Source organism: Amblyraja radiata, chromosome 1 (assembly GCF_010909765.2).
Source record: "Amblyraja radiata isolate CabotCenter1 chromosome 1, sAmbRad1.1.pri, whole genome shotgun sequence".
Classification (NCBI taxonomy): domain Eukaryota; kingdom Metazoa; phylum Chordata; class Chondrichthyes; order Rajiformes; family Rajidae; genus Amblyraja; species Amblyraja radiata.
The window spans coordinates 166501402-166528948 of record NC_045956.1 but is presented as its reverse complement, the minus strand read 5'-3'; the positions used below and the strand labels follow the sequence as shown (position 1 = coordinate 166528948).

General features: G+C 44.7%; 1 protein-coding gene across 1 annotated transcript; it reads right to left on the bottom strand.

The window, feature by feature from the left end:
* LOC116981740 (transmembrane emp24 domain-containing protein 11-like) lies at positions 1–26395 on the bottom strand. The gene is made up of 5 exons (XM_033034795.1): positions 26245–26395; positions 21897–21997; positions 17266–17391; positions 13042–13188; positions 1–833 (listed from the first exon to the last, which is right to left on the bottom strand). Exons 1-5 carry the CDS (start codon positions 26372–26374, stop codon positions 684–686), a joined length of 654 nt encoding a protein of 217 aa, XP_032890686.1. The 5' UTR covers positions 26375–26395; the 3' UTR covers positions 1–683.
* Between the last annotated feature and the right edge of the window lie 1152 nt (positions 26396–27547).

Below are 27547 nucleotides of genomic sequence, written 5' to 3'. Positions count from 1 at the left end.
TTCTCAGAAAAACCTCAGTGTTTTATTACCTTTTTCAATGCACATATGGAATAACAATTTAAATTTTAGTATGGATCATTTTGGAAATTACATTAACACAAACTCATAATGCATTCTCTAAACACTCAATCACATAAGAAATTACCTGTGACAGATAAAAGTCCTGAATCAAAATGGCAAAGCATTATTCAGTAATACTGCAGTGTTGAGCTCAAAGAAAATACTGTGCAGATTGGTGATTTTCTAAGGTTTCTATACCACACTAATCCACTGACCCAGCCTCCCGAACCCAGTGAGATCCTCAAACTGTTTACCCTTGCTTGGTTGACCAGGAAGAAATAGCCTCTGTGCCTTAGGCATGACACATGAATTCAAATTGGTTGGCTTTTGGAGGACAAATATCCATCTTTAGTTAATTATTAGGGAATCTATGAAATGTATGACTAAGTGATTAAAATGAATTTGTTTTAAATGTGTCATAATTTTAAAAACATACAACTGTTGATTTTCCATAGCAGCCACCCTCTGCACAACAACCATTTGTAGATCTAAGGAAATTCTGGTACATTTTGATAAATGAGTTTTCATGTAATTATTCTGCCTTTTTAAAGCTCTTCTGCAGAAGCGTGGAAGATAAATTGGGAAGCCTTCAGTGGAAATTCTACCCTGTAAGGCAGTTACTTTTACACTAATTTCTTGGCTATAAATAAATTTTTCATGTGCTTCATTTGCCAGACTCCCATTGTGAGAAGGATTGAGGTCTGAATCAAAGCCCACCATAAGATGCTGTTGTTAGTCCATTCACTGACTTGCCGAAATTTTTCTTCACGTTCCTGTAGATCAAAGGAGACTCAAAGTATTAGTTAAATGAACGTACATAATAGGATTTTATTTGAATACCGCATCAAATCATCTTAACATAAGGACATTATTTATATGCACAATTTTGAATTAATGAAATGTAAAGTTTACTACAAAGATGTTGTTGGTAATATTTAAGTAGCTTTCCATGTAAAATGGTATCCTTGATAAATGATTTTAAAAAAAGGAAAACTTTTTATCAGTTGGATTGATTTAATGTTGTATCTTCACAGTCAGGTCGGGGGAGTTCCCCCCTCCATGGGTACCATGTGCCACCTGCTCCATGGTCGGATAGTCGGCGACTAAACTGTCTCCCCCACCTGCTTTGCCAGGTGAGGAGGGGGCTGTGGACCCCCAGCAGGACCAAAAACAAGACCTGTCAAAGGGTGGATGAGCTCCTAGCGAGCCAACGGCCATCCACACTTCAGTAGAAGTTGCGATCACTGTCATACATAGCATTGTAAGGCACCGTGCCCGCTGATGTTTTCAACAATGATGATGATTTAAAGCGGTCAATATAATTGAATAGTAGAAGTAGTATTTTCTTATATATCATCAAATTGCAAAATACAGTTTTGCTTAAGTCCATGGAAAATGTTTTAAAGTTCTATTTTTATTCAAAGTATTCTCAAGGGAAACCAAGGTGTCCTGCTTAAATTACTACCGACCGATGAGATGTCCATTGTGATGAAGTGCTTTGAAAGGTTTAGTATGAGACATATAACTTCCTGCCTCATAAATGACCTAGACCAACTTCAATTCCTGTACAGGCATAATAGATCAACAACAGATGCAATTTCATGAACCCTCTACTCTGCACTGAACCACGTGAATAATAGGAACACACACATCAGGCTCTGTAGAAACAAGGAACTGTAGATGCTAGTTTATACCACTGATAGACACAAAGTGTTGGAGTAACTCAGCCGGTCAGGGTGATATTTTGGGTCGGGACCCTTCTACAGACTAAGTAGGGTTGGGTTGAAGAGCTAGAGGTGAGAGAAGATCAGCAATAATCAAGGCAAGCTACAATTGACCTTGGGCACAGTGGTGCCCGGTAAGCCCCTGGTTGGCTAGGGAAGGTATGATCTCAAGAGGAAAACAATGTGGAGAACTGTGGAACTGGTAAATAATTCAATGTTCATATCGCTGGATTGTAAGCTACCCAAGTGAAATATGAGGTGCAGTTCTTGCAATTTGCCTGTGGCCTCACTCTGGCATTGAAGGAGATCCAGGACAGAGAGGTGAGTATGGGAAGGGGAATATATCAGGCTGTTGTTTATCGACTACATTTGGCGTTCAACACAATCATCCCTCCCAAACGCATCATGAAACTCAGAGAACTAGGTCTCTGCTCCTCTCAATCCTCTCTTGAGCTTGCCATCAGCATACCTCAATGAGTTGGAATGGGAGCAGCAGTGCCTCCTCACCAATCACCTCAGTGCTCAGGTCCTGAACTACTCTCCCTTTACCTATGACTGTGTAGTCAGACAGAGCATCAATGCCATGTTTAAATTAGCCAACCATACCACTGTAATTGGAGAATAACTGGTAACGATAAGCAGGGCTTGAAATTAACGGTTGCCCGGGTGCCACTGACCACTCAAAGTGCTGCCGGGCAACCTAAACCGCGAGTCATTTTGCCCGGCACAAAAGACACAAAAAACTGGAGTAACTCCGCGGATCCGGCAGCATCTCTGGAGAAAAGGAACGTGACGTTTTGTGTCGGCGACGGTTGTGGGAAAGATGCTAAGTGTGGCGTGACGGAGAGTCGGAGCAAATGACAGGCCCCGCACAGCAGCAGCAGCGGCGGCTCCATTTCCTCCTCCTCCCGCACCCCACCCGGCCTGATAACGCTATATAGGATCTTTGCTGATAGCCGCCGCTGCTGCTACTCCGCCAACGGCGCTTTCAAAACAGACCTTGCAATCGCTGCCGAACTGCCACTGGACCATCCCCATCCCCACCCCGAGAGCCACCCCACGCCCGAGGTTGGCCAGAGGCGTCGGGAGTCAGAAGGGGACGGTGCCCCCAGCCAGCGCAGAGAAGCAGCGCTGCTCAACTCTGCCTGTCCCTGTCTGGATTGAGACAGGGCTGTAGGCGAGACAGGCACAGTTGAGCTGCATTTAGCGCTGGATTAAGCTGAAATTACCATTCACAGAAGCCTCCGAAAGCCTCGCGTGTGTGTGTGAGTGTGCGCATGTGTGCGCGGCCACCAAGATATTCTGTCTGCGGTCCCCTCCATATTTTGATTGCGATTTCCGTGCCTGACAGGTGTTGTCCGAAGAGCGCTGGCCTTCCTTCCCACATCCTTTGCCCCTTCCTCTCTCTCTCTCTCTCGTACGCCCCCTCCACTCCCATTATCCCCTCCCTTCCTCATCTACCCCCCCCTCCCCCATCTATTCATCCTGCACCGATCTCCCTATCCACCTCGCATTGATTCTCCTGCCACTCCCCATCAATCCTACACTGGACCCCCAATTCATCCTGTACTGACCCCCCTTCCCATCCATCCTGCACTGCTCCCTCTCTTCATCCTGCACTGCTCCCCCATCCATCCTTCACAGATCCCCCCATTCAACCTCACTGACATCCCCCGTGCTCTCCCCGTACAATTTTACCTACTCCAACCAACACGCACTAATTCCCCTGCCTCAATCTATCCAATCCGCACCGATTGCCTTCTCAAGCCCCCCACCCACCACCATCTATCCATCTTGCACTGATTCATACAACCGCCCCCCCCCCCCCCAACCCTATTGTGCTGGAAATGTCTTCAGAGCTAACATTGACTATGTTTGAAAACGGAATGCAATCAAATATGTTTAAATTCCCAATGTTATTATTTGTTTTAATCCAAAAAGATTAATTAAATTGTGAACACGTGAAACATTAAAACCGCAGTGTTCGATTGTCACTGACACATTATTACAGAATTCATTTTAATGGCAAATCAATGCTCTATATATGGAGTATCAGTACCGTAGTTATTTAATGAGCAACATTCACAACTATACGTTGGATATATCCAGGTTTTACTTCTACAGTCAGTCATATATATCACAAATTTGGTCAGGAGATATTTCAGTTGAAATTTTAATGTTAATTCTGAAGAGGGAATGATGGAAAAAGCGTTTATCACCAATTTTTTTTTAAATTGTTGCTTACAAACTGGGTATCTTCATTGCCACATACATCTAATCTGAATGTCCGGTAATGTGGCGTCTTGACACCTTTAAATATATTACCAAAACAACATATGCTGCATTTATGTCCTTTGGCCATCTCTTGTCAGTTAGTGTAATGTTTAACTTGTCAGGTGGGTATAGTCAGTTTTAACAGCTATTATCATAAAATGCCTTTAGAAAATTCCTTTCAACCTGTATATTTTGTTGTGGATAAATTATGTGGGAAGCGAGAGTGTTTCTGTACCAATAGCAATAACGACCCATGCTATGGCCATGTCATGATAATTTTCGGTCCTTCACAGAAAACATGCTTGCATGTTAAGCATGGTTAAGCATATATGTTATCAAGGTCCAGGATTTATTGAGACGTTGATCATACGCTGAATAATCCAACCACATTTTTGTTTGGAAATGGAAAGAAATAATAAAAATTGCATTAACTGCAATGTGTAAAAAGAGTTGAGATACCGTATTATAATTTTGCTGCATGTCATTGTGGTATATATCATGTCTTGATTGATGAATATGTTAGTTTGTGACTTTTTCTGAAGCAGAAATAATATGTGAATGCTTCATTGAACATAATTCCGACTGGTAACTACGCACTTCGTCCGAGCAGGCGTCATGCAAGCCATCTTAAATGACCACCTAAACTGTCATTTGGCAACCTAAAAAGCTGCCAAGGTTGCCCGGCTGGCAACAGGGAAAAAAAGTTAAGCGAGAGCCCTGATAATTCAGAGTACAGGAGGGACCTCAATGGTCTGAGTACTGCCAGAGCAACAATCTTGCTCTCTACTTTAACAAAACCAAGTAACTGATTGCTGACTACAGGAAGGGAAAGCCAAGGATCCATGCACTACCTTCATTGACTAAACTGTGCTGGAGAGAGTCATAAGCTTCAAGTTTCCGGACGTATACATCTCTGATCTGTCCTGGCCCAGCGCATTGATGCAATCACAAATCTCCACTTCCTCAGAAGTTTGAGATGATTTGGCATGTAACCGAATACTCTATTGAATTTCTACAAATACATACGCACCGATTGCCTTCTCAAGCCCCCCACCCACCACCATCTATCCATCTTGCACTGATTCATACAACCTCCCCCCCCCCCCCCCCAACCCTATTGTGCTGGAAATATATTGATATATAGTGAAATATATTGATTTGTTGCATCACAGCCTAGTTTGGTAACTCCAAGCGTTCAAAAACAAAGGAAGCTGCAGACAGTGGTGGATATTGCCCAGTCCTTCATGGATGCTGCACATCCTACCATCAAAGGGATCTAGAAGAATCACTGCCTCAGGCAATAAAAAATCATCAAACACTTACATCTTGCTGGGGATGCTCTCTTCTCGTTGCTACCTTGAGGAAGTAAGTACAGGAGCCCGAAAACCACGACCTCCAGTTTCAAAAACAGCTTCTTCCCATCAACCATTGGATTTCTTGAACCATCCTGGACAACCCTGACCTCAACCCTACTTCAGCAACTAACCCTTACAGACATGTACTACAACAGTTGCTCTATGTACTATAGATTTGCACTTTGTTGTGGTTTACTCCGATAATTTATCGTATATTTATTGTTGTTGTTGTGTCTAATGTTTGTCAAGCTGCAGCAATTACGAATGTCACTGTTATGGATCATATCTGGTGCAATGACAAATTACCAATCATTAAATAATATTTAGGCCACAGTCTAAGAATAAAGGGAAGACCATTTAAAACTGAGATGAAAACAAAAACTCTTATTCATCCAGAGAGTTGTGAATTTGTGGAATTTTCTGCCACAGAAGGCAGTAGGGGCTTCTTCTTCTTGCGTATGGCGTGCACAGCCTAAAGTTGTGGGACCATATAACCATTTAACCATATAACAATTACAGCACGGAAACAGGCCATCTCGGCCCTTCTAGTCCGTGCCAAACACTTATTCTCCCCTAGTCCCATCTACCTGCACTCAGACCATAACCCTCCATTCCTTTCCCGTCCATATACCTATCCAATTTATTTTTAAATGATAAAATCGAACCTGCCTCCACCACTTCCACTGGAAGCTCATTCCACACAGCTACTACTCTCTGAGTAAAGAAGTTCCCCCTCATGTTACCCCTAAACTTCTGTCCCTTAATTCTCAAGTCATATCCTCTTGTTTGGATCTTCCCTACTCTCAATGGAAAAAGCTCATCCACGTCAACTCTGTCTATCCCTATCATCATTTTAAAGACCTCTATCAAGTCCCCCCTTAACCTTCTGCGCTCCAAAGAAAAAACACCTAACTTGTTCAACCTTTCTCTGTAACTTAGTTGCTGAAACCCAGGCAACATTCTAGTAAATCTCCTCTGTACTCTCTCTATTTTGTTGACATCCTTCCTATAATTAGGCGACCAAAATTGTACACCATACTCCAGAATTGGCCTCACCAATGCCTTGTACAATTTTAACATTACATCCCAACTTCTATACTCATAACTTGTCCTATTTGATCTTATTCGATTGTGCATGCCAGGTTGATTGCATTCGTTGAAACAGGACAGACCACGTGAAGGTTGCAATCTCCCACCCCAGTCGAGGCCAATTTACTGAATTAATTTAAAAGAGTTAGATGGAGCTCTAGGGCTAGCGGAATCAAGGGATATGAGGAGAAGGCAGGCATGGGTTACTGATTTTGGATGATCAGCCATGATCAGAATGAATGGCGGCTGGCTCGAAGGGATAAATGGCCTCCTCCTGCACCTATTTTCTATGTTTTTATGAAGTCTTGGTGAGATAGATATTGCAAATCAAATCATAAATGCTGGATATTGTAAATAAAAATGGTATATATTAACAATCTGCAAATCAATGAACATTTCTGAATAGAGAAACAGAATTAACATTTCAGCTTGAAGACCCTTAATCAGACAGTTGATATACTGGTTTTAATTTTCCAAAATTCCTGAGGTTCATCTGACCCAGCTGCGTTGCCTTTGGTTTTGAAAGTGCTAAAGCAAGCTGCCTTGCCTTTGGTTTTGAAAGTGCTAAAGCAAGCTGCCTTGCCTTTGGTTTTGAAAGTGCTAACGTGAGCTGCCTTGCCTTTGGTTTTGAAAGTGCTAAACGAGCTGCCTTGCCTTTGGTTTTGAAAGTGCTAAAGCGAGCTGCCTTCCCCATGGTTTTGAAAGTGCAAAAGCGAGCTGCCTTGTCTTTGGTTTTGAAAGTGCTCAAGCAAGCTGCCTTGCCTAATTAGAGCTCCCTTGCCTAATTAGAGCTGCCTTGCCTTCTTCTATATAATTAAAAGTCTAATCTTGACCACTTCCTGTTTACGCTTTATATTGATTTTAGAAAAAATGCTACCACATACGGCTGTGATTTTTGGCCATCTTACTTGGAGTCCCCCTCCGCTCATCAGGTGCCGAGGATTTTTCCCATTGATGAAAAATAAAAGAGTTATTAGTGTTTAAAAAATGTTGAGATTCTCCTGTCAATCACGGGAGGGGGGGCGGGACTATAAAACCCGGAAGTGTGGGCGTGGCTCAGTCTCTGCAAGATGGGGAGGGAGAGGTTACGACCCGCTGTCTTTAGTGGCCTTGCACCCTGCTTGAAATGGTATGAAACCACTTGAATTTGGTGCCCTTGCACCCTGCTTGAAATGGAATTTCAAGGAATAGCTGTGTCAACTGTGAGCCCACCAGCCATGAGTGAGTGAACTGCCAGCACAACAGGCTTGAGTGACAGAGCCGCCAGCCCAAGAATTCATTCGGCCCACAATGTGCATACTAGCCCTCTGGAAACCAGTCCCTTCAGCGCACAACACCCATACTAGCAATCTAGAAAGCCCCCCCCCCACTGGCCACCAATATTGGAATTGGTGGAGAGGTGGAATATTGCGTTGGGGGACCAGCCCTCCCGTGTGACGCTGGGACCCAACTAGTGATTTTATATGTTTCTATAAGATCCCCACTCATTCTTCTACATTCTAGTAAATACAAGCCCAGTCTTTCCAATCTTTCCTCATATGACAGTCCCGCCATCACGGGGATTAACCTTGTGAATCTATGCTGTATTGCCCCAATTGCAAGGATGAGCTTCCTCAAATTAGGAGACCAAAATTGCAAACGATATTCCACATGTGGTCTCACCTGGGCACTGTACAACTGCAGCAAGACCTCTTTACTCCTATACTGAAATCATTATGAAGGCCAACATACCATTAGCTTTCTTCACTGCCCGCTGTACCTGCATGTTTACTTTCAGTGTTTAAGAAGGAACTGCAGATGCTGGAAAATCGAAGGTAGACAAAAGTGCTGGAGAAACTCAGCGGGTGCAGCAGCATCTATGGAGTGAAGGAAATACGCAACGTTTTGGGCCAAAACCCTTCTTCAGACTGACTGGTGTACTTACTTTCAGTGACTGGTGTACAAGGACACCCAGATCTCGTTGCACTTCCCTTTTTCCTAATCTGACACCATGGTGATAATAATCTGCATACTTGTTCTTGCCGTCACATTTGTTTACATTATACTGCATCTGCCCACTCACTCAACCAGTCCAAGTCACCCTGCAACCTCCTAGCATCCTCTTCACAGTTCACACTGCCACCCAGCTTTGTGTCCTCTGCAAATTTGCTAGTCTTACTTTTAATCCCATCATCTAAATCATTAATATATATTGTAAATAGTTGCGGCCCCAGCACTGAGCTTTGCGGCACTCCACTCACCAATGCCTGCCATTCTGACAGGGACCCGTTTAATCCTACTCTTTGTTTCTTGTCTGCTAACCAATTCTCTTACATGTCAATATCCTACCGCCATTACCATGTTCTCTAATTTTGCTCACTAATCTCCTGCGTGGAGCCTTATCAAAGGCTTTCTGAAAGTCCAGATAAACTACATCCACTGGCTCTACTTCATCCATTTTACTTGTCACATCCTCAAAAATTCCAGAAGATTAGTCAAGCAGGATTTCCCCTTCATAAATCAATGCTGACTTGGACCAATCCTTTTACTGCTATCCAAATGTGGCAAATCCAATTATCTTTAATAATTGACTCCAGCATCTTCCCTACCACTGACTTCAGGCTAACTGGTCTATAATTTCCCGTTTTCTCTCTCGCTACTTTCTTGAAAAGTGGGATAACATTAGCTACCCTCCAATCCACAGAACAGATTCTGAATCTATAGAACATTGGAAAAATGATCACCAATGCGTCCATGATTTCGGCGCCGTCCTGTAGGGGGTATGGCTGCCTAGCCTGCAGCTGTCTGTTTTTTTTCATCTCTTTCTTATTTTTATTTAGTTTAGTGTTTTGTTTTGAGGAGTTCTAGCTTTTTTATGTGTGGGGGGGGGGGGGGGGGGGGGGGAAACTAATTTTCAGGGTCCCTACCTGGTCGGAGATGCAGCTTTTCTCCGGGCTGCAGCTTCGACCCGTCCCCGCGGCCTACCAGCGGGCCTGGAGCGGCGTCTCCTGGAGCTTCGGCATCGGTGGCGGCACCGGCACCGGCTCAACAGCGGCGGCGGCACCGGCTCAGCGGCGGCGGCACCGACTCAGCAGCGGCAGCAGCGGCGGCGGCGGCACCGGCTCAGAGGCGGCACCGGCGACGGCACCGGCTCAGCGACGGCACCGGCACCGGCTCAGCAGCGGCGGCGGCACCAGCTCAGCAGCGGCTGCGGCGGTACCGGCTCGGCGGCAGCGGAGCTGCGGGTCGGAGGACGGCGGTGCAGCGCCATTGCGGGGCTGGCGGTGACTTCGCTGAAACTCCGGTAACTGGAGCTGGGTCCGTTGCGGAGCTGCGGGTCTGTGGAGCGGCTGCGGGCGGCGGCGCTGAACTTTCCATCGGGAGCCTGGGATCTCTTGATGAGATCGCCAGTTGAGCTCCATTCGGCGCGGCCCTGTCGGCTCCGGAAGCCACGGTCTCGAGTAAGGAGGCCCGACTATGGGTGGACATGGGGATGGGACTGGACTTTGTGCCTTTCCCCACAATGGGAACCATTGTGGGGGGATGTTTTGATGTTGAAACTATCTATTACTGTCATGTTGTATTCTTTTTTTTATGTGCTGCATGGCAAAAAGAATTTCACTACACCTAAAGGTGTACGTGACCAAATAAAATTTGAACTTGAACTTGATGATTTCGAGAGCCACCTCCTTGAGTACCCTGGGATGCAGATCATCAGGCCCTGGGGATTTATCAGCCTTCAGTCCCATCAGTCTACCCAATACTATTTCTTGCTTAATGCACATTTCTTTCAGTTCCTCTGCCTACCTAGATCCTCTGTCCTCTCGTACATCTTGGAGATTGTTTGTGTTTTCCTTAGTGAAGACAGAACCAAAGTTCCTGTTCAACTCTTCTGCCATTTCCTTGTTCCCCATAATAATTTCACCTGTTTCTCTTTTTCTCTTAATACTTATCATATTATGGCCACTGCCTCCTAGCGGTTCCTCTACCTTGAGTTCCCTCATTAAATCTGGTTCATTATACTAAATCCAGAATTGCCGTCTCTCTGGTAGGCTCCAGTACAAGCTGTTCTAAGAATCCATCTCGGAGGCACTCTACAAACTCCCTTTCTTGGTGTCCAGAACCAACCTGATTTTCCCAGTCTACCTGCATATTGAAATCTCCCATAACCACAGTGGCATAACCTTTGTTGCATGTCAATTTTAACTCGTGCTACAACATGCACCCTATATCCAGGCTACTGTTTGGAGGCCTGTAGGTAACTCCTATTCATGTCTTCTTACCTTTACAATTCCTCAGTTCTGTCCACAGCGACTCTACATTGTCAGTCCCTATGTCTTCCCTCGCTAGGGACTGAATTTCAACCCTCACCAACAGAGATACCCCACCTCCTCTGCCCACCTGCCTGTCCTCTCTATAGGATATATAACCCTGGATATTCAGTTCCCAGTCCCGATACTCCTGCAATTTTAACTTGTGCTGCAACTTGCACCCTATATCCAGGCTACCGTCTGGGGGCCTGTAGATAACTTCCATTCGTGTCTTCTTACCTTTACAATTCCTAAATTCTATCCATAGCAACTATACATTGTCAGTCCCTATGTCACCCCTCGCTAGGGACTACAATTTCATCTCTATCTGTAATCCTCACAATGTCATTTATACCAATCTCTAACTGAGCCTCAAGCTCATCCACTTTACTTCTTATACTTCGTGCATTCATATATACTTTTAATCCCTTACTCACCTCACCTTTCACATCAATTCCTATTTCACTTTGCCATACTCTGCTATCCCTTTGTGAGCTTTCTGTCCTGTTAATTCTGGTGTCTTTCTTAACTTTTCCTATACTTTCTTTCCCTTTAACTCCATCCTTATATTTACAATTTGTCTCCTTCAACGATTTCTTGCACATGGTTCTTAATGCTATCTACACACCACCCAGCAAGGGAAAGGTTAGGTATAGTTATAGACATATCCCCACTAGAAGTTTATACAACACTCAAAACTGAAGGAAGGTTCATAAATGTGATCAGTGTGTTGTGAGTAGTGAGGCTGCAGAGTGCTGTGGAGCTGCCAGGTAAAGCTTGCAGTCAGTCTGAAGAAAGAACCCGACCCGAAGCACTGCCTATCCATTCCTTCAACAGATGCTGTTGAACATGTTGAGTTACTTCAGCACTTTGTTTTATTATGCAAGATTCCAGCATCTGCAGTTTCCTGTGTCTCCAGCCTGGTAAAGAATGCAGTTTTAGTATTGGCCTTTTATAAAGCACTATACCAAGTGGGACCTGTTGGGTCCTGTCCCCTCAACGCGCGTTTGGGGGGGGGGGAGGGGGGGGGGGCTGCGGCATCACACACACACACACACTAACCACCCCCACACACACACACTAACCCCTCCTGATATATTATTATTAATTTGCTCCTTCCCCCATCCCCCGCCCTATCCACTCAAGCATATTCCCCAACTGTGCAGGCACGGCTAGAGGGAGAGGGAGGGGGAGTGGGTAGAAAGGGAGAGGGTGAGGTGGGTAGACGGAGGACGTGGGGGGTAGAGATTGAGGGGGGGTGCACAGCATCATAGGGGAGGGCTGGTCCCCGAATGCAATACTCCACCACTCAACCATAGGTCCCAATACTCACCACTCCCTAGAGAGGGAAGGGTGGTAGAGAGAGAGGGGGCAGAGATTGGGGGGAGGAGCAGAGAAGAGCGTGGCATCACGGTGAAGGGTTGGTTCTGTAAGTCAATATGAATTATTGACACCATTGAGGTTGAAAATCATGCTGGAGGATTTTTTGGGTATTACCTTATTGTTCATGTCATTTTAGGGAACTTCACACCAAACTTTTATGGTATTTAGAAAAATCCTGCCAGAAAGTCAGGAATCATATTTCCTGCTGGGCTCCAAGAGGTCAGTAAATAAACACAACAGTGGCCAACTCCAGTTTTTCAGTCACACACTTTTTTGACATTGTGAAGGAAACCTCAATTTAAACTTCATGTAAGGGAGGGCAGAATAGCCTCTGAAATTTCCACTGCTTGAGTACAGCATGGTGTCAAAAGTCATAGAGTCATACAGCATGCAATCAGGCCCTTCGGCCCAACTTGCCCACATAAACCACCATGTCCCAGCTACACTAGCCCAACCTGCTTGCGCTGGGTCCATATCCCTCCAAACCTGTCCTGTCCATGTACCTGTCTAATTGTTTCTTAAATGATGGGATAGTCCCAGCCTCAACTACCTCATTTGAGAGCTTGTTCCATACACCCACCAACCTTTGTGTGAAAATGTTACCCCTCAGATTCCTATTAAATCTTTTCCCCTTCACCTTGAACCTATGTCCACTGGTCCTCTTTTATGCAACGGTTACCTGCGGAGACCATACAGTCCCATCTCCATTTTAAGAAGTTCAAAGCTAAAATGTCCATTGCATCAGAGGAGCTATTACCATAATGATTGAAGACCTACACCTTTTGACTTGCAGGCCTATCAGACAAGGAACGGTAACAAGAAAAAACTTGCCAAAACTCCTTTGCATTTAAAAACCTGTTGACATACCCTCTGGTAGTCCTGTTGTTTGTTGATATATTGCATCTGCCCAATCAAATGATGAATTAATTTCTGCACATCATTCATTGTGTCCTTGGCTCCATCAAGAGATGCTTCATTTGTATGTTCACCAACCTGAATGTCCAAATTGATGCGCTGTAAAATAAAAACACTATAACCTGACGGAATTACATTTAGATACAATGGCCACGATGAAGAAATTACCTTTTGTTCGTTCAGTATTGAACATTTTGAATTAAGTTCATGGAACCACAAAATTAGATGGAAAGACAAGTTGTGAAGAGAATATAACCAGTGTTATAAACAGAGATCGGTTAAGTAAAGTCGGCAAGTGGAGTATTATGTGCGAAAAAAAACATGAAGATCATTTTGGAAGGAAGAAAGGAGCAAATGTTATTTCAATTGAGATAAACTGCAGAAAGCTGCTGAACAATGGGATTTGTGGGTTCTCGCACACTGAACACAGAAAGCTAGTACACAATTGTGGCAGTAATAAGGAGGACTAATGGTACGCTGACTGTTATTTCAAGGGTGTTGGAGGTTAAAGTATGGAAGTGTTACAGCAGATGCAGAAGCCACTAATGAGACATCAAAAGTACTGCAAATAATTTTGGTTCTCCCATTTTAGTAAAAATAGTGTCACATCGAAGGCAGTTCAGAGAGGATTCAATAGGATGATCCTGGAAAGGGGGGGGGGGGGGGGGGGGTTACCTTACGAGGAGAGGTTAAACAAGTTATTGAGAAGTAATCTTATTGAAATCTCACTGAGAGGCAATCTTATTCAAAATTGAAGAGAATGAGAATGAGATGGAAGAATTGCTGAGGGACTACTTAATCTCAAAGGAAATACCAGAACCAGAAAACACTCTCCTTATAGAGAGGCACCCATTTAATTTTGACAATAGACAATAGGTGCAGGAGTAGGCCATTTGGCCCTTCGAGCCAGCACCGCCACTCAATGTGATCATGGCTGATCATCCCCAATCAGTACCCCATTCCTGCCTTCTCCCCATATTCCCTGACTCCGCTATTTTTAAGAGCCCTATCTAACTCTCTCTTGAAAGCATCCAGAGAACCTGCCTCCACTGCCCTCTAAGGCAGAGAATTCCACAGACTCACCACTCTGTGAGAAAAAGCGTTTCCTCGTCTCCGTTCTAAATGGCTTACTCCTTATTCTTAAACTGTGGCCCCTGGTTCTGGACCCCCCCAACATCGGGAACATGTTTCCTGCCTCTAGCGTGTCTAAGCCCTAAACAATCTTATATGTTTCAATGAGATGCCCTCTCATCCTTCTAAACTCCAGAGTGTACAAGCCCAGCTGCTTCATTCTCTCAGCATATGACAGTCCCGCAATCCCGGGAATTAACCTTGTAAACCTACGCTGCACTCCCTCAATAGCAAGAATGTCCTTCCTCAAATTAGGGGACCAAAACTGCACACAATACTCCAGGTGTGGTCTCACTAGGGCTCTGTACAACTGCAGAAGAACCTCTTTGCTCCTATATTCAATTCCTCTTGTTAGAAAGACCAACATGCCATTTGTTTTCTTCACTGGCTGCTGTATCTGCATGCTTACTTTCATAGACTGATGCGCAAGGACCCCCAGATCCCGTTGTACTTCCCCTTTTCCCAACTTGGCGCCATTTAGTAATCTGCCTTCCTGTTTTTGCTACCAAAGTGGATAACCTCACATTTATCTGCATTAAACTTCATCTGCCATGCATCTGCCCACTCCCCCAACCTGTCCAAGTCACCCTGCATTCGCATAGCATCCTCCTCACAGTTCACACTGCCACCCAGCTTTGTGTCATCTGCAAATTTGCTAATGTTACTTTGAATCCCTTCATCCAAATCATTGATGTATATTGTAAATAGCTGCGGTCCCAGCACCGAGCCTTGCAGTACCCCACTAGTCACTGCCTGCCATTCTGAAAGGGACCCGTTAATCCCTACTCTTTGTTTCCTATCTGCCAACCACTTCTCTATCCATGTCAGCACTCTACCCCCAATACCATGTGACCTAATTTTGCCCTCTAATCGCCTATGTGGGACCTTATCAAATGCTTTCTGAAAGTCCAGGTACACTACATTCACTGGCTTTCCCATGTCCATTTTCCTAGTTATATCTTCAAAATATTCCAGAAGATTAGTCAAGCATGATTTCCCCTTCGTAAATCCATGCTGACTCGGACCGATCCTGTTACTGCTACCCAAATGTCCGGCTATCTCATCTTTTATAATTGACTCCAGCATCTTCCCCACCACTGATGTCAGGCTAACTGGTCTATAATTCCCCATTTTCTCTCTCCTGCCTTTCTTAAAAAGAGGAATAACATTAGCTACCCTCCAATCCACAGGAACTGATCCTGAGTCTATAGAACATTGGAAAATTATCACCAATGCATCCACGATTTCTAGAGCCACTTCCTTAAGTACCCTGGGATGCAGACCATCAGGCCCTGGGGATTTATCAGCCTTCAGTCCCATCAGTCCACCCAACACCATTTCCTGCCTAATGTGGATTTCCTTCAGTTCCTCTGTCACCCCAGATCCTCTGGCCACTACTATATCAGGAAGATTGTTTGTGTCCTCCTTAGTGAAGACAGATCCAAAGTACCTGTTCAACTCATCTGCCATTCCTTGTTCCCCATAATAAATTCACCATTTTCGGTCTTCAAGGGTCCAACTTTGGTCTTAACTATTTTTTTCCTCTTCGGATACCTAAAGAAGCTTTTACTATCCTGCTTAACATTCTTGGCTAGCTTACCTTCGTACCTCATCTTTTCTCCCCGTATTGTCCTATTGGTTATCTTCTGTTGTTATTTAAACATTACCCAATCCTCTTGCTTCCCGCTCATCTTTGCTACGTTGTACTTCTTTGCTTTAATTTTTATACTGTCCCTGACGTTCCTTGTCAGCCATGGTCGTCCCTTTCTCCCCTTGGAATCTTTTTTCCTCCTAGGAATGAACTGATCCTGCACCTTCTGTATAATTCCTAGAAACACCTGCCATTTTTTTTTCACTGTCATCCCTGCTAGTGTATCTTTCCCGTCAACTTTGGCCAGCTCCTCCCTCATGGCCCCATAGTCCCCTTTATTCAACTGCAACATTGACACCTCCGATCTACTCTTCTCCCTCTCCAATTGTAGATTAAACCTGACCATGTTATGGTCACTGCCTACTAATGGCTCATTAACCTCGAGGTCCTTTATCAAATCCGGTTCATTACATAACACTAAATCCAGAATTGCCTTCTCCCTGGTAGGCTCCAATACAAGCTGTTCAAAGAATCCATCAGGAAGGCACTCTACAAAGTCCCTTTCTTGGGGTCCAGTACCAAACTGATTTTCCCTGTCTACCTGCATGTTGAAATCTCCTATAACAACCACAGCATTACTTTTGCTACATGCCAATTTTAACTCCTGATTCAACTTGCGCCCTATGTCCAGGCTACTGTTTGGGGGCCTGTCGATTAGTCCCATTAGGGTCTTTTTACCCTTACAATTTCTTAGTTCTATCCATACTGACTCCACATCTCCTGTTTCAATGTCACCCCTTGCAAAGGACTGAATTTCATTCCTCACCAACAGACGTGAGGAATAATTTCTTCCTTGAGAGGGTTCCGAATCTTAGGAACTCCTTTCCACAGGGTTATTGTGTGTATTTAAAGCTATTTAGATTTCTAATCAGTGAGGGAACAAGGCTTATACAAGAAAGAACAGGAAAAAAGGACGAGGAATGCCGAATCAGCCACAATCCTATTGAAAGGTTAGAAACAGCAAGATGTTTTACTTTTGTTATCACATCTTATGGTCTTAAATTGAATTCCCTTCCTAAAGTAAAGAGCAAAACACTTTCGATGTGTTTGCAGGGAAATTGCTGGGAACTATAGGCCAGTGAGTTACAAACTCCATACACACAGCACCCGTCTTCTGGATCGAACCGAGGTCTCTGGAGGTACAAGGCAGCAACTCTACCGCTGCCCCGCTGTGCCGCCCTGGATTAGATCTCAACATTACCACTAATGGCCACATTTCATTAGAAAACAAGGTAAGCAGAAGATTTTATGAATTTAGTTGCTTTTTCTATAGCATTGTGAAGCTTTGTGCTGCATTTATTAAGTATAATTGGCATTAGAGTCATTGTTCTGATAATTTATCATTCGTTCACAGTTTACTAAAATAAAATATGTTGCCAATATGATGCACATACCAATTTCTCTTCAGCAAACACTGCTACTTTGGTGGAGTTGGAAGACAGGCAGATGTAGTGCTCCCCTGGAGAGTGCGAATGAAATGTAAAATGACTTTCTGGACCATATAATTTATGTAGCAAAATCTGTTTTAAGAGAGAAACATTCATTATTTAGTCAATGATGAAATCATTTATACTTTTTTCTTGTTTTTCTTACAGCTTTACAGAGAGCTGATATGACCACACCTGGAACACTGTGCAAAATTTTGCACTCCATATTTAAGAAATAACTAGACAAAATGGGACCCGTTGGGTGTCCTGTCAATCCGCGGTTGCGGGGGGTGGCGGGTGGGAGAGGAGGGGGGAGAAGGAGAGGAGGGGTGGGAGGAGAGGAGGGGATAGGACGGAGAGGTGGGGGGGGTGAGCGGGCTGCATCTTTTGAATAACGGGGGAGGAGTGGGGGGGAGGGGGGGCATCACTCGAAGCACACAGATCCAAGACAGCAGCACTCAGAACCATTGGGACGTCATCAGCCATAGCCAGACTTTTGTTTTTTAATTTTTTTCAGATTTCTGAACATTTTAATTAATAACTCGAGAAATAATGCAATAATTTTTCATGTAAGACGATTTTGGAGTCCACGGGATAAATCTTTACCGGAATATGAAATTTTTTTACCGTTAGCACGTTGTTTTGTCGAGAAGATGTGATTATATACACACACACACACACAAATCCACATACAAAATCAGAGTTTTAATAGTTACTAGACCAAGTGCAGACCCGTTGGGTCTGTTATCCCAGGTAACGGGGGGGGGGGGAAGCGGCATGCGGCGTCACACACATTAACCACCCCCCTACACAAAGTAACTACCCCCCCGCACACACGTTAACTACCCCCCTTGTTAATATATTAATATTATTAATTTGCTCCTTTTCCCCCATAATCGCCCTATCTACTGACGCATAGCCCCCAACTCGCAGGCGCGTCAAGAGAGGTAGTGGGTGAGGGCAGAGAGAGAAGAGGGGAGAGAGGGAGGGGGAGAGAGAGGGACGGGGGGAGAGGGAGAGGGAGGGAGGGGGAGAGTGAGGGATGGGGGGGAGAGGGAGAGGGAGGGAGGGGGAGAGGGAGGGGGAGAGGGAGGGAGGGGCAGAGGGAGGGAGGGGGAGAGGGAGGGAGGGGGAGAGTGAGGGAGGGGGGGGGAGGAGAGAGGGAGGGGGGACAGGGAGGGGGTGGGACAGGGAGGGGGTGGGACAGGGAGGGGGGGAACGGCCTCGTGGGGCTTGTCCCACTTCGATCGGCGTATGGAGTTGTACGGGGCTGGTCCCGACATCGTGCGGGGCTCCAAAAATCTTGTACTGTCCGAAAATCCCGCGCGTCAATGGCCTGTCAGCCCGCAGGCGCATTGAGGGCGTATGCAGCATCTCGACGGGCGTACGCAGCGTCTTGAAGTCATACGCAGCTTCTTGACGCCGTACGCCTAACACGTGGTGTTGCACGGTGACGTCACCACCCGGTGTGCCGTAGCGTGATGACTTCGCCGTGCGACGTCCAAATTCAGTCGGCCCGCCTCCTGCCCAGCTGATTGGTGAGTATGATGCTGGTGGGACAGGCCCTTTATGCCCCGCGCGACAATAACTGCCACCGCCATGTTCAAGGCGATGTCCTCCGGTGACCGGCTGTGACCTCCGGTGACCTCCCGATCTGCTGAGCATTTTGAGAAGGAGGGAGGGCGGGCGTCGGAGTCCAGCTGTGAGTTCAGCGGAACTTATATGGAGAAATTCAGCGCGTGAGGAGTCGCTGCCCCACGATCTGTGGGCCTGGATTGGTCGGCATATGGGCATTGTGACGTCAGCTGATAAGAGCCGTTCAGATCATAAAAAGTAAGTTTTGTTTGAGTTTTGTGATCAATTTAACTCAAAATCTGGGGAAATAATTGACCATGGAATGGATGTGCGAATGTAAAATTAAAATCGCTAGCGAAATGGTAAAAATGTCGGCGTTTTTCCGACTGGTTTATGCGGAGTAACGAATCAAATGCAAAACGCCGTACACCCACAAACCCACAGAGTTTTAAAAGTATACTAGACCAAGTGCAGACCCGTTGGGTCTGTTCCCCCAATGCACATTTAAGGGGGGGGGGGGGCAGCATGTGGCGTCACACACACTAACTACCCCCTTGATATATTAATATTAATTAGATCCTGTTACCCTATAACCGTCCTATCCACTGACGCATAGCCCCCAACTCGCAGGCACGTCTAGAGAGGGAGAGGGGGGTAGAGAGTGAGGGAAGGGGTGAGATGGGTGAGAAGGGAGGGGGTGAGGTGGGGGGGAAGGGAGGGCGAGAGGTCGGGGGAAGGGAGGGGGAGAGGTGGGGGGAAGGGAGGGGGTGGAGGGAAGGGGGTAGGGGAGGGGGGGGGATTTAGGGGAGGGCAGGGGGGTAGGAGAGAGGAAGGGGGAGAGACAAAGGGAGTGGGGCGAGGGAGAGGGGGAGAGAGAGGGGGGAGTGGGCGGGCGGGCGGGCGGGTGTGGGGACACAGGGACACAAAGAGAGGGGCACACAGTGAAGACCCTGGAGTTCGGGGGGAGGATCGTGTGTCGTCACACACACTAAGCACCCGCCCCCACAAACATGAGAGCGTCTGCTTGAATGGAGAGCGCGTGCCCGCCCCACAAACAGTCACAAACACAAGGCAGGCGGGCGGGCGGGAATTCTCCCCTGAAGCAGGTCGGTTGCCAGAAGCTGAAAAACTGCGGCGGCGGTTGTGTCAACAACCGGCGTTCTGCTCTGTCTGGGGGGAGAGGGCGAGTGGGGGTGAAGGGAAGAGGAAGGGGAGGATGGGGGAGAGAGGTGAAGTGGGAGGAGGGGGGGTTGGAGCGGGCGTGCATGAGTTGAGCTGCGGGAGGCGTGTCTCGAGCATACTTGACATCCTTTTGCTATGAAAGCTAACATACCATTCGCTTTCTTCACTGCCTGCTGCACCTGCATGCCTACTTTCAATGACTGGTGTACCATGACACCCAGGTCTCGTTGCATCTCCCCTTTTGCTAATCGGCCACCATTTAGATAATAGTCTGCTTTCCTGTTTTTGCCACCAAAGTGGATAACCTCAAATTTATCCACATTATACTGCATCTGCCAAACATTTTCCCACTCACCAAGCCTATCCAAGTCACCTTGCAGTCTCCTAGCATCCTCCTCACAGCTAACACTGCCCCCCAGCTTAGTGTCATCCGCAAACTTGAAGATGTTGCCTTCAATACCCTCATCCAGATCATTAATATATATTGTGTATGTGTAGAACAAAGAAGCTACAGCGGAACGGAGCTGTAGAATGTTTGTTCTGCTGAAGTCTCTCCATCTCTCTGCGCCTTTAATCCACAGCAGCGGGGGGGGGGGGGGGGGGGGGGCCTGGAGGCAGGTGGGCCTGGATAGGTTGGCATTGTGACATAGAAACATAGAAATTAGGTGCAGGAGTAGGCCATCCGGCCCTTCGAGCCTGCACCGCCATTCAATATGATCATGGCTGATCATCCAACTCAGTATCCCGTACCTGCCTTCTCTCCATACCCTCTGATCCCCTTAGCCACAAGGGCCACATCTAACTCCCTCTTAAATATAGCCAATGAACTGGCCTCGACTACCCTCTGTGGCAGGGAGTTCCAGAGATTCACCACTCTCTGAGTGAAAAAAGTTCTTCTCATCTCGGTTTTAAAGGATTTCCCCCTTATCCTTAAGCTGTGACCCCTTGTCCTGGACTTCCCCAACATCGGGAGCAATCTTCCTGCATCTAGCCTGTCCAACCCCTTAAGAATTTTGTAAGTTTCTATAAGATCCCCTCTCAATCTCCTAAATTCTAGAGAGTATAAACCAAGTCTATCCAGTCTTTCTTCATAAGACAGTCCTGACATCCCAGGAATCAGTCTGGTGAACCTTCTCTGCACTCCCTCTATGGCAATAATGTCCTTCCTCAGATTTGGAGACCAAAACTGTACGCAATACTCCAGGTGTGGTCTCACCAAGACCCTGTACAACTGCAGTAGAACCTCCCTGCTCCTATACTCAAATCCTTTTGCTATGAAAGCTAACATACCATTCGCTTTCTTCACTGCCTGCTGCACCTGCATGCCCACTTTCAATGACTGGTGTACCATGACACCCAGGTCTCGCTGCATCTCCCCTTTTCCTAGTCGGCCACCATTTAGATAATAACGTCAAGTGACGTCAAGCAGCTCGTGATTATATTATTTTTAACCAATTTGTGGCTGTGATCTGAAACTACTCCAGAAATGGAGAAACCAATTTATCGATATGTTGATTGAATTTTGACAGTCTGAGAATATAGAGGCTGGTCAAAAGGAAAACAGTCTCACAGTATCATGATGCTGATTACTCAGCAACAGTATTGCAGTAGAGAAGCAAAACCAATCATAAATGCTATTATTTTGCATTAAAAACATAAAGGAGGGCAGGTACTATTAGCATCTGAGTCAGAAGGATATATTCACATTTCAAATTTATCCTTCCAGTTCTAATAAACAATTACATCTGACCCATTATTCATTCAATTGCTTGTTTGCATATTTCAGCAGATACTGCATTGTAATAGTTTATTAAAATCCATAATCTAAAGTGTTATTTTACCTGTTCACCTGGACCCTTGATGTTCACAACCAAACCCAAACCTGGGGCAGAAGGAAGGAAATCATGTGTAGCAAAATTCCAAGATTGCATTTTATATCGTCCTGAAAAGATAAAGGAGATTTACGGTTGGAATATACTAGAGTCAATTACTGTTTTCAGTTAATGTTTCTGGTCTTGTTTTGGGCCCCATATCTGAGGAAGGATGTCCTGGCATTGGAGAGGTTCCAGAGGAGGTTTACGCGAATGATCCCAGCAATGATTGGGCAAACATATGATGAGCGTTTGAAGGCACTGGGCCTGTACTCGCTGGAGTTTAGAAGGATGAGGTGGGACCTCATTGAAACTTACCGAATAGTGAAAGGCTTGGATAGAGTGATTGTTGAGAGGATGTTTCCACTAGTGAGAGAGTCTATGACTAGAAGACATAGCCTCAGAATAAAAAGATGTACCTTTGGAGATGAGAAGGAATGTATTTAGTCAGAGGGTAGTGAATCTGAAATTCATTGCCACAGACGGCTGTGGATGCCAAGTCAATGGATATTTGTAAGGCGGAGATTGACAGATTCTTGATAAGTAACAGTGTTGGGAGTTATGGGGCGAAGGCAGGAGAATGGAGTTGAGAGGGAAAGATAGATCAGCCATGATTGAATGACGGAGTAGACTTGATGGACCGAATGACCTAATTCTGCTCCTAGAATTCTATCCCATACTCCCAATTCCTCTGTCTACGCCGCATCTACGCCCAGGATGAGGTGTTCCATACTAGGGCATCGGTGAAGTTCTCATTCTTTAGGTGACGGGGGTTCCCCTCTTCCATTATAGATGAGGGTCTCACTCGGGTCTCCTCTAGTCCCTTTTACTTCCCCTCCCCCTATTCGTAACAAGGACAGAGTCGCCCTTATCCTCACGTTCCACCCCATCAGCCGTCGCATACAACATATAATCCTCCAACATTTTCGCCACCTCCAATGGGATCCCACTACTGGCCATATCTTCCCATCTCCACCCATTTCTGCTTTCCGCAGAGACCATTCCCTCCGTAACTCCCTCTCCAGGGATGCTGCCTGACCCGTTGAGTTACTCCAGCACTTTGTGTGCTTAATAACATAAATAGATTCCTAAGAGAGTGGAAGGATAAGCAATGTGAATCTCCCCAAGAGACATATAACACAAAATCTGACGCACTTACCCTCAACCGACCTCTAATTATGTACTTTAGAAATGAGACCATCTGTCTACAATAATTTACAGTGATTATCCCTTGAAAAAAGATTTTCAAGACATTGTTGGAACAACATAAGCCAAGAAATTTGATTGCAAAGCTTTGGGTATTTCATCATGATATAGTACACTAACAATGTAAACCAGAATAAATGACATTAGCATTCACTTATGGATCATATTGTGCTAATCACTAAATTGGATTGGGCATTTTTGGTCAAGTTCCTTTTATTTTAGTCTGGTCTGCCGTATTTATTCAACAATGGGCTTGCCATTAACAACATACTACAAAGCAAAGAAGCTCAATGTGAATTTAATTGCTACTTAACTACCACATGATGTCTCATTCTATCAGGGATGCTCCCTTTGTTCCAAGCACCCCTGCTAATTAAAATAAATAATTAAATTGGAAAGTATACAGAGAAGATTTACGAGGACATCGCCAGGACTCGATGGTCTGAGTTGTAGGGAGAGGTTGGGCAGGCTGGGACTTTATTTATTGGAGTGCAGGAAACTGAGGGTTATCTCGGGTATGTAAAATCATGAGGGGAATAGAGAAAGTAAATACACTGTATCTTACCCAGGGTCAGGGAAATCAAGAACCAGAGGACAGAGGTTTAAAGAGGGGCAACATTTAATAGGAACCTGAGGGCCAACCTTTTCACACAGAGGTGGTGGGTATTTGGAACAAGCTGCCGGAAGAGATAGTTGAGGCAGGTACTATAGCAGCATTTAAAATTATCTTGGACAGGCACATTGATAGGTAAGGTTTGGAGGGATTTGGGCATAACACATGCAAATGGGACGAGCTTAGATGGGGCATCATGGTTGGCATGTACGAGATGGACCGAAGAGCCTGTATCTCTGCTCTATGACTCTAATGTACTTTCTCTCCTTCCAGTTCTGACGTAGAGTCCCAGACCTGAAACGTTAACAGTTTCTCTTTCCATAGATGCCACCAAACCTGCAGATTTATTTCTCAGTATTTACTTTTTTCATTACATAATTTACAAATTCATTATTAAATGCTCTCATGTTGCATTCACTTTTTTCTTAAAGGACCCTCTGTAATGATATTAATTAAGCCTTTTTCTGGTTGTTTCCCCAATGTACTGATCTAGAAAAGACATTTCATACACATTTTATGAACTTGTCTACTTTATTACTGCTTATTTGACTTGGACAATAGGTGCAGGAGTAGGCCATTTCGCCCTTCAAGCCAGCACCGCCATTCAATATGATCATGGCTGATCATCCACAATCAGTACCCCGTTCCTGCCTTCTGACTCCGCTATCTTTAAGAGCTCTATCCAACTCTCTCGTGAAAGCATCCAGAGAATTGGCCTCCACTACCTTCTGAGGCAGAGAATTCCACAGATTCACAACTGGGTGAAAAAGTTTTTCCTCGTCTCCATTCTCCAAATAATGTGCAGATTAGACTTTCGCAAGATTATTGAATTACTCTAGTTATTTACATCTCTACTTTTCTGATGTCTGTCATGACCAATGTTACAGATAATATTTGTGGGGGTGTCTATATAAATGTCAGAAGTGTTTCCTGCCTCTTGCATTTTCCTAGCTCAACTCAAACTGAAGAAGGGTCTCGACCCGAAACATCACCCATTCCTTCTCTCCAGAGATGCTACCTGTCCCGCTGAGATACTCCAGCATTTTGTGTCTACCTTCAAACTGATTTTAATTCTATATAAGAATATATTGAGCCAAAATTATTTCTTGCTACTGCACAGATCACAACTGTTTTTAATAGCACTACCCCACCTCCTTTTCCTTTGTGCCTTTCTTCCCAAATGTCGTTACCTTGAACATTCAGTTCCCAACTTTGGAACTCCTGCATCCACCTTTCTGTATTGGAAATGAGATCATTTACTTCTATTTAAGTCAATAGTTTGTCTATCTGGTTATTAATGGTGCGTGCATTTTGATGCAGTACATTTAATTTTCCACTTTTAACATTTCCCGTACTTTGACTCAAAAGTTTTGCATCATTGCAATCTCAAATTCTAGAACAATTAGAATGGACAGTTTAGATTACGTCAAATGTGATTATATGGAACGTATCACATCATGTGTGAAAGGTTATTGTTTTAATTGAAGAGAAGTCTGGAACTTATTATATACATTCTCATTATGAACACATAACCTGCTTTTTCCAAAACAAATGATTGTGTCAGGCAGCCTTTTAGCTCAATCCAGAAATAAGCTCATGCAATCATATTTAGTGTTGTTTTCAATTCAAATGATCAAAGAAAATTCAACAACGATTTTCTTGTTAATGTAAAACGTTACCAGACATTTTATGATACTCAATTACATTGTCATGCCCAACCCAGCTCTTTTTATAGGTTGTATTTCCCCCCCCATATATTCCCATCATGGTGCTGCAATTTTGGAAGGAAAGGTCCTTCCATTGATTTGAAAATGAAGTAAATTAAATGTAATTAATTGGATGGAGTATATAGAGGTCTTCAGTCTTCCTGGTCTCCTTTGTTTGATAACTGGTGAATACTGTGCAATAATCATTAATGGCTTATGTATTTTGGCACAATAACAAAGAAGTATTTGCACAAGAAGCTAATAGTCACAATTCCAAGGACGCTAAATGAATAAACAAGGTGACCTCCTTTGGTGAGAATGTTGCAGGTGACAAACAGCGTTTTTTTTTTAACATCTTGTTAAAGTCTATATTAGTTTCATTTTAATAGAGATAGTTTTATATAATATATTATCACTTGTGAATATCAAGGGGTCATGATTATGCAATTAACGATGCCAAACATTTGTATTTAAAATATGTTCAATTGAAAAAAGGAAAAGTGCACTTGAATCATAAGTAAAATAGCTTAAAAGTAAAATCATAAATAAGTAGTGTTAATATAAAATAAGTGTCAATATAAAACAGGGATTTGACAAGATAAATGGAAATATTGCACTGTACTTCACGCCTATAACCCACAATCCCATTGGTATTTTTCTGAATCACATTGTGATATGTAGAAGTTGTTAGAAATGAAAATCCCTTTGTATGGTTGCAAACATTGTTCATTTTGTTTTATTTAAAGAAAAACAAATCCACGCTCACCTGAACAACACATGAACACATGCTCACCTGTAACTAGAGTATCACCTGGGATGTCCTCTATGATGCATTTTTCCTCTTTTTCCCCCTGATGAAAATAGAAGGCAAAGGAGAGACTGCAGCTCAAAGTGAACAGAAATCCCTTGACTAGAGCCTTCATTTCAATTTCTGATTCAGTAACATAAGCAGAACACAGTTGAAAGACACGTCACACAAAGCCTGTCTACTGATTTAACTGGGGCACTTCAGACCAGCTTTGGGAAGGTTAGGTGAAAATACTCTCACATTGTATAAGAACACCACCCAGTGGCAGTTAATTATGGTGATCCCTCAATAAAATTCTTACAGGAATTGCTGGAAATTTAGTTTTATTTAAAGTTAAACATGTTTGCATGCCTGACATTATTTTGCCAGTTTTGCCTAATATCCTAGGTAGACAAAAATGCTGGAGAAACTCAGCGGGTGAGGCAGCATCTATGGAGCGAAGGAAATAGGTAACGTTTCGGGCCGAAACCCTTCTTAGAAACATAGAAACATAGAAAATAGGTGCAGGAGTAGGCCATTCGCCCCTTCGAGCCTGCACCGCCATTCAATATGATCATGGCTGATCATCCAACTCAGTATCCTGTACCTGCCTTCTCTCCATACCCTCTGATCCCTTTAGCCACAAGGGCTTCAGACTGATATGAGGGTGGGGGGTTGGGAAGAAGAAAGGAAGAGGTGGAGCCAGTGGGCTGAGGGAGAGCTGAGAAGGGGAGGAGAAAGTAAGGACTACCTGAAATTAGAGAAGCCAATGTTCATACCGCTGGGGTGCAAACTGCCCAAGCGAAATATGAGTGCTGCTCCTCCAATTTACGGTGGTCCTCACTCTGGCCATGGAGGAGGCCGAGGACAGAGAGTTGGAGGGAACGGGGAATCACAGAGGGGTGGCAGTGAGGGAGGAGGTTGTTAAACTGTCTTCGGAGGGAGGAGGAGAACTTCTTCAAAGTAGGCACACCTTGAGGTTTTCCTAATATCCTACTCGTTTGTGTGTGCCATGACAATGATTATTAGTATCTATTTAAATGTTTAGTTTAGTTTTGAGATATAGCGCGGAAACAGGCCCTTTGGCCCTCCGGGTCTGCGTCGGCCAGCGATCCCCGCATAATAACACTATCCTGCATACACTAGGGACAATTTACATTTACACCAAGCCAATTTACCCACATACCTGTACGTCTTTGGAGCGTGGGAGGAAACCGAACATTTCGGAGAAAATCCATGCGGTCACGGGGAGAGCATACAAACTCCATACAGACAAAACCCGTAGTCGGGATCAAACCCGGGTCTTCGG